This window comes from Nicotiana sylvestris, chromosome 2, assembly GCF_000393655.2.
Source record: "Nicotiana sylvestris chromosome 2, ASM39365v2, whole genome shotgun sequence".
NCBI classification, from domain to species: domain Eukaryota; kingdom Viridiplantae; phylum Streptophyta; class Magnoliopsida; order Solanales; family Solanaceae; genus Nicotiana; species Nicotiana sylvestris.
The window spans coordinates 145134389-145143099 of NC_091058.1; the positions used below are offsets into that span (position 1 = coordinate 145134389).

General features: G+C 44.1%; 1 protein-coding gene across 1 annotated transcript; it reads right to left on the minus strand.

Moving 5' to 3' along the window:
• Positions 1-848: 848 nt before the first annotated feature.
• LOC138885725 (uncharacterized) lies at positions 849-8122 on the minus strand. Its single transcript, XM_070166703.1, has 4 exons — positions 7886-8122; positions 7406-7585; positions 1375-1566; positions 849-1292 (listed from the first exon to the last, which is right to left on the minus strand). The coding sequence occupies exons 1-4, from the start codon at positions 8120-8122 to the stop codon at positions 849-851; spliced, it is 1053 nt and encodes a 350-aa protein (XP_070022804.1).
• Positions 8123-8711: the final 589 nt, after the last annotated feature.

Consider the following 8711-nt stretch of genomic DNA (forward strand, 5'->3'; position numbering starts at 1 on the left):
TCTCCTCCGGGGAAGGTACATGTAGTACCACTTCTTCTCCCCATCCGCAGTCCTTCCTAACCATCTCAATATGTTCCTCCCCTATTGAGGAGATAAATGTCGAAGCATGCTCCCGATGGCCTTAAACGCTGGGAGGTCTCTCCAGTGTAAAGTCTCTCCTCGAGACAAAGCACCTCGAGGTCAGCTCACTAGACAGCGGTGGTGTACCACTAACAAAGCGCGAAATAGAGTCAGAACTCTCCTCTCCTTGATGAATGGATTTTGACGCAGCAGCCATGGCTACAGTAAAATAGGAAGAGGAGGATAAAGACTTGGGCGAAGCCTTTGAGTTAAAATGATAAGAGAACTAGCACAAAGAATAAGAGTTCTATAAGAGAGATAGTTACTTAGAGTAGCAGAATCCTAGTTAAGAAATAAGCAAATGCATATATAGAGGCAAGCAGTGACTGTTCACCTGTCCTGAAGACCAATTAATTTTGACCATGTTAGTGCCTCTTTTTCACGATTGTTTTGCATAAATGATGCTATCACACAAAACTTGGGAGATGTTGAGGCCCCAAGGATTTCTTCTATGATAAGCATCGACTCTAAATATCTATCGACCTAATCTCGGGATGGTGTCTGATCTCGACGGTCCCGATTGCCCCAAATATGGACTCCTAAGTGTCGACATCAAAATTCAAAGGCTAAAATCTGCGTGATCATTGAAACATAAAGAATTCAAGACTGGAAGAAGAAAATTTTCTTACATTGCCAAAAATACGTTTATAGGGGGCATCTTTAAAAAACCTTTTTACCTGGAAAATACATACACAAAAAGAAAAAAGAGAAAGAAAGATGACGTAGGTCTACTCTTCACCACCACTGCTCTCTGAACCATCTCTGAGATCGTCATCCGAAGTGGCCGAGAATGCCAACTCTTCCTCCAAATCTCGGGCCTCCTCGATCTCAGCCGAGAGATCGACACCTTTAACACTAGCTTCCTCTAGGGCCTGCCTCCTTGCTTTTGCACGAGCGTAAGCGACGGTCCGAGCCAGCTTTTGCTCGACCTTCTCTGATATCTCTTGGGCTAGTTTATTCGCAGTAGTGGTGTCTTTCAAATATGTAGCGGCATTCTCTTCGGCCTCAGACTTGGCCGCAGATAATGCAGCAGCCTCTTCTCGACCATTTTGGAGAAGACCCCGGGCCGATGTCAACTCCGAGGTCACGAACTCATTTCTCCTCCTCAGCTCGAGGATCTCCGCATTCGTAGCAGCAATTTCTTCCCGAAGTCGCCCCACAAGAGCATCCTTCTACCTGATCTGCAAAGGAAAAAATAAGTCGGTAAGCATTGAATTATGAGGATGATAAACGAGTTTATGAATACTGAGTTACCTGCTCGGCAAGGCCCACCCTTTCTTGGAGCACTCCCTCCACTTTCACCCCAAGCCCCCTTAATTCCTCCTCATTTCGGGTAGAGGAGGCCTTAGACTCCTTCAGTCCCAAGGTAAGCTTCACGAGCTCCTTTCCACGGCATGAAAGCTTGTCTTGGATCCTAGATAAGGAATGATCATACATCTTCTTAGCCTACCATAAAACAGAAGAGTCAGAAAAACGACAAAAAATACTTGAGACATGAAAACTATAAGTAAAAATGTATCACCTACTGCAGGAGCTTCTCCTCTTCATCGATAGCATTGAGGGCGTCGAGATCAATGACTTCACCAACATCATCAAGGAAGTTCTCAAGCACTCTCCTCCATCGTGAGGGTCCCCCCACATTGGTGACACTTGGATCCTGCGCATCCTTGAATTCCTCAAGTGAAAATCTAGGACCCGAATTAAAGCCACCCTGAATTCCTCAAGGGAAAATCTTGTCCCCGAAAAGCTCCGGGCCCAGGCCCTTTGGAGTCATCAGCAACGAGTTCCTCGATAGGGACTATACCACGTCCGGTTGGGAACTCGGGGACCATATCCATACCCTCCTCGAGGTTCTCCATCGCATGAGCTTGAACCGAATCGCCCGTTTGTCACGCCCCCTTTTTCCTCGTAGAATCTGGTTTATGACATTTTTGATTGGGACAACTCTTTCCTTTTGGGAAAAGGGGTTTGCAATTTTGAAGAATCGCCACCTAACGATTTAAGGTGCGTTAGGGCACCTATATGGTTCCTTTATAACTACGTTTAGTAACCAGAGATAGGGTAAGAGCTTGAAATTATTCTAAGGGGAAGGTGTTAGGCACCCTTCAGGATCCACTGGTATGGTTCCCGGCCAAACAGTTTTTGTGAATTTGTAGAATTAGCAAATAAACAAGTATGGCTCAAATAGTAGGGGATTTAACTTTAAGAACACAGATGTTTGAAAAGCAATTAATGAAAAGCAATAGTTCAAAAGGATTATGATCTAAGCATATTTGCGAATGTAAAGGGGGGTGCCCTAGGTTTGTTTATAATATGGATCACATCAATGCAATACCCAGTATGACACTCATCAAAGAGGGGCTACACTTGGTATTAACGCAATGGTCATCATATCCATATCTACCCTTTCCCGCCCCATGAAGGTAATTAAAGCGAGGGTTGGTCTCGACCCCTATTGCATGATGTTACCCGTCCCTTCCTATCAGTCCCGGAGGAATTTAGGACTCCTATCCTGTAGGGGGGGTTCTAGGCAAATCCTCATGTTTGAAGGCAAAATACTAAGCGACAAATAAGAACATATAGGACTGCATTTAGGGGAAAAATACAGAAAACAGACAGAAGGCTCAGATATACCTCCACAAGTAATGCACATAGACATCACGACTCATACACAAATAAGGTCCACATTTGAACTCAGAATTCTAAAGCATGGTATCTAAGTGATAACAGCATAACCAAATTTATTACATGACTCAGAAAAGAAGTCCGAATCAAGCTTGCCTACTGATTTTAACATGCTGGCAGTTAAACACTAATCACAAAGACTGTTCTAATTTTATTTAAGTTTTCTACCTAAGGCTTGCCTAAGCATAACATAATATGTAGCAGTTACCAGGATTGTTGAAAATAGTTAAAAAGTTATTTTACCTAAAAGCATGATGTTCTAAATGTTGCAAAGACATGCAGGGATTGTGACTAGTTTCACTCAAACAGGATAATCAAACATGGGACTGTTTTATGCTTTTTTCATGCATCAGTAGTTTAGCTAGGTGTAACTGAGCGAGATCCTAAAACAGGGTATCTAACGTGCACATATGAAAAATGCAAAATGATTGCAGAATATGCAAAATTCCTAAAGTATGGTTTCTAAATACCCAAAGAGTTACATCATGATTTTAAGATGTGCAGGAGCAACATTTTATATTAATGTCGTTATTTAGCCTAAAGCAAGATTTCTAAATGGTAAAGTGATATCAAATGAGATGCTAAAATAGTAAACCTAAGAACATGGTATCAAATGCATGACATGCTTTGAATGAGTTGATAATGCACATATAGGAAATGCAAATCTAAGACATGGTTTCTACCCAATGATTTGATAACATGTATAACCCCCTCCCCATTTTCACTAGCCAGCCACAATACTTGTTTACAACAGGTTATTACAGACCAACATTGAAATGAATTACATAAGTAGAAATGAAAAATAAGAAATTACACTATAGAGAGCCTGATTAGGACTTCCTCCCTGAGTTATGTAATAAATCACCTCAAGTGCCAAGATTGTTTCATAACCCTTCTCATATCCGGGTGTGTCAGAGTTCCCTAAGGACCTCAAGGGATCCCGGTCAATGCTCACACCCAGATTTCATAGCCAAGACAGAGTAAGTGCAGCGTGGAAAGGCCAGCTTTCATGTGTCCAAGTTCAGAGGGAGCTCAAGGGTCCCAAGGCAAGGTTCACACAAAAGGGGAAGAACTTAATGGTGTAAGAGTAGAGTGAGAGTGCTTATCATAGTTTTGAAAAGGTTTAATTGGAAAACAATTTTGAAATAGCATGTTTGAAATAAGTTTGCAAAACAACAGAAGTGTTGCTTAGGGAAAAACAGTTTTGAAAGGAGAAAGGAATAGGAGCAACAACAACTTGGAACAAACCAGCACACACAGAACAAGTTCAAAGAATAGTATCATTTCAACATTCACAAGCAGGGAAGTAAAGGGTAGGGCACACAGAGAACCCAAATCATAAACACATAAACATGGATAAGAAGGGAAGCATATAGACCAGCAGGTACAAAGAACATGTAGCAACTGATTGGCCTCCAGAACCAAAAAACTACTACTTCAAAGTGTTAACAAGGGAATAATGCCCGAAATTAGAATAGTAATAAGATATAGGGACAGGGTATGGGAGTACTCCAACAAAGGACGGAATTAAAACCATTTACGGGGAACAACACGCGGCGAGGGAAATATTCGCATTACACGATGTGGTACCAGCGTTCGTGCCTCCGTCCTCGAATAAACCAAAGGGCGAATCGGGCCTCACCCTCGGTCGAACTTGACAAAACAAAGTGAAGAACCATACTGTGTCTTCACCTTAGGCAATTGAAATAGATCGGCCCTTACGATTGTAATGAATCAATCCTGAGGCATCGCCAACATATCTCACTTCAAGGTACGACCATCTCCCTTTTTGTTTCAAATTTAGGACTAACCCTTATGCAGGCACTCGATCGAAGCAGTCAGAACGCTAACACTGCTTGAAGACCTTGAGGCTCTAAAAATGCACCCATTACACTCTTTTCCTTCGACCGAGCTTTTGTCCAAAAAGAAGGGTTTTACCAGCAAGGTTTTTAACGAGGCAACATGTGCGAGCTACCTAAGGAAAACTTCGCAAATGCTCGAAATATCTTTTGAAGACAACTTTGAACGATGAGGAGCATTCCCCCAGATAACTAGCTGCTCAAAAAGGTCTTGAAACGCCAAATAGGGTTCCTATAGGAAAGTAATGTACCGGGCCAAACGGTCGAATAAACCATGTCCATATAGCCAGGATCCCGTCGGAAATACGTGTACTATTGTACCGAGCAATCAAAGAATACCTTTTGTTAAATACACCTTTACAAAGTAAGGTAGCAGTCCATTCACCAAAAACGTCGTGAACACTCGAGGACTGACGCCAGCAATTCAACACTCAGACGGCCTCCGGGTCGAAACTCCGAAATCACAAAACCATCAGGTAAGGCAAAGCGAAAATCGCCAAGCATCACCAACATTAAGGGTACCTTGAGTACTAGGAGACTGTCGCCAGTCGCCACGCACTTGAAAACCCGTGGCCGTAAGACCCCGAGCGTGCAAACTCGATCTACCAAAGCTCTATTCAACACAACAACACATATTTACGTCAAGCAATCAAAGAGTATCTTTCACCAAAGGCATCTCGTACTCCATAAGAAAGTACAGGATGCTCACGGCAGGGATCCCTCCACCATGTACATCCCGAAATACTCGGAGACTTAGTGTTAATAATTTGACACTCGTAGGACCTCAGGGTCGGAACTACGGACTCATAAGGCTCCAACAAGGTAATTCCAAGCTCACATGTAACGGCCCTCAAGCCTAATAAAACTCAATGACTCGAAAATTGCCATCAATCACCGTATACTGGAAAACCTGAGGCCGTAAGACCCTGAGCGTGCAAACTCGGTCTAGCCAGATCTATTTTACATAGTAACAAAAACTGTAAGACCTCAATTGCATGACAAACTGTAAGATATGACAAACTATAAGACCTTAACAGACATGACAAACCGTAAGACCTCAACAGACATGACAAACTGTAAGACCTAAATAGGCATGACAAACCATAAGACCTCAATAGGCATGAAACGCAATCCCGATGTTTAGGCTATATGTCGCATTTGTAGGACTCCCGAAAGGGCATAACCTTGATATAGATGCCTAAACTGTTACTCAATATCAAAATTGCAGGCCACTACTCCGAATATACTTCGGAAAGAACTAGTTATAACAGGCTTCCCTCAATAGGTAAAAACTAGCTCCGACCATGTCGGCTCCAAATCGCAAGAGCGTCGATCTACTCGCCCTATGAGCTATGAAGCTTCTGAGGTGCTCGAAACATCGCCAATAACGACTTGAAATCGATGTTCTTCCCGAACCGACGACAGGTGAGGCAAAATTTTTTCAAAAAGACCTTAACGAGAGGAAAATAAAGCCTAAAACATGCTCACGGACAAAAGCGTAAGAGCCATTGTCCCCATCCAAATGAGTCTCAGGGACGCACACTAAAAGGTCTCAACGACCAAAAGCGTAAGAGCCACTGCTGCCAGCTAAAAAAAATTGAAAAATTGAGGATTAAAATGAGCTCGAGTCGTAACCCGATTCAGAGACCGAATCCAAAATAGTTAACTATACATGCCTAAGGGCACAACGTAAGAGCCATTGTCGCCAGCTTCATGAGCCTCAGTGCTGCATACCTAAAAGGTCACTTCGACCCAAGGCATATAAAAGCCATTTTCATCCGCCCATTCAGGCACAAAAACTTGAGGGTCAATTAAAGCTCGAGTCGCAACACGACTCAGAGACGGAACCCAAATTAGTTAAAATGCAAATGCCCAAGGACTAGGTGCAAAATCCATTTTTTTTCCGCCCATGCAGGCACAAAAAACTCGAGGGCCAATTGTGCCCGAGTCGCAACACGACTCGGAGACTAAACCCAAAATAGTTAAAATGCAAATGCCCAAGGGAAAGGCGCAAGAGCCGTTATTGTCCACCTGTGCAGGCATAGGAGATTGAAGGTCAGGTAAGCTCTAATCAATGCCTGACTCAGAGACTCAGCCCGAAACAGCTGGGCAAAACAGAAGAGCTATTACGCCAGCTTGCACTAAAGACCGTGTCTATCGAGCGTACAAAAGTCTCCGGGCCTGCCTGATGAGCTCCGAAGCCGTACTACGAATCTAAGGGTTCCCTCCAAACTCCGAAACAAGCCCACCTGGTCAAACACAATGCGAAAAGAGGTACAAAGGAGGTAAATCTTCAAGTTTTCTTTTTTACAAGCGCAAAAAGGTGCGCTCTCCATTTACAAACATGCTCTGCGAATATCAAATACAAAATGACAAAGTTTACGCTCTGCTACAGAAGGCTACGGCCTATCATCCATAGTTTCTCTCTCCATGACATCGGCAAGAAGTGACCGAGCATCACGATCCTCCGCCCTCGCTCGAGCCAAACTCCTCCAAGAGAATGAAGCCCCTGGCGCCAATCTCTTCGAGTACCTCTCTTCGGGATCTGAAACGAACATATTCCTCGATCCTCTTTTCACGATGGAGGGCCCGGTTCAACTTGGATTTGGCATAAATAGCGTCCTACAAATGAATCGCCATCTCCTGATCAACCTTTGTCTGACTCAATACTGCTTCAGCCCGAGCATCGATTATCTCAGCCCTGACCTTCGAGAGATCGAATGCTTCGTGATCATATCCACTTGAACTGAAGCATTGCCACGAGCCAAGCGAAGTTGGGCCTCGAAGGCAGGAACTTTAGCCAAGGCACCCTTCTCCTGTAAAACTCGAGCATGCACCTGAGCCCTTAGTTCGCCACAAGTATTCCTAACTCTGTCGGCTTCACCCCTAAGGTACTCCAGAGCCTCCATCCTTTTCTGCAACTAAGATAAGCAAAAAGATTAACTTTAAGGGTCAAAAAGGTGAAATGCATACTACGAGAGGTTACTACTCCATCAAATAGTTCTCATAATTTGAGCTCCAGTACGCCTCATTTTGCTAGTGCATGAACTCAACCTCCTTCTCTTCGCTGAGGAGCCTAAGGAATTACCCTCATCCAGAGCTTTCCGAAGCCTAGCCCCTTCAAGGGGCAGCTCAGACCTAAGCGCATCAAAGGCCTACAAAAGAAAAACTCGATTAGTAAAGGAAGACACGAAATATAGAATGACTATGCTGAAACTCACCGCAAAGTGAAGCCGACGAACTTCCTCACAGGCCGAGCACATCCCTATTGGTCCATACCCCTCGTCCTTGGAAGAACCAACCAAGGTTGAAGCACGATCACTAGGAGGAACCACCGCTCTGGGACAAAAAACATTAGGAACAGCAGGCTCGGCGATGTTCTCTCGCCAGAACACGAACCCATTTAGCCCTGCTAAAGGCTCCATCACACTGCGATTGCATATCCTATTTATCACCATCGTCCCCTGGCTCGAAAGCTGACAATTCCTCCCCCTCTCCAGGTAGCACAACCTCGCCCCTAGGGGACCGTTTGATACCTACAACGCCCGTATAACCACTATAGATGAAGGAAGGAAGACATAGCTACTAATTCGGCTTTGGCCATAGGCAAAACTGGAAAAACACGGGGCACACCGCCTATGAGTATTACTCGATTTTCAAACAAATAATAGGGGTTCGTAAGGTATAATACTAGTGGTCAGCACCTGGGCAAAGCAACTTGTCCATGCCCGGTCTCTACCGTCCTCGACAACAGCGATTGAGGGCGTGATCGACCAGCACCATGAAGTCAGCAGACTCCGATGATCCTGAAAACTAGGGGGAGATCCCCCCTGTCAGATAAATCCTGACATTTCTGCCATCACAATCGCAAAGTTGAAAGACTAAAACGCAGAAAGATGCCGAGGGTAGCATCGGCTGAAACCCCTAGGAACACGGGAAGCCTCCGAAGAATGTATCCGAAGTTGATTAAGTCTACCTGGGCAACCTAACATTAGCCTACATATACGTCATGAAGCTAATTATCTGTCCCATCCATTTCCTTTATCA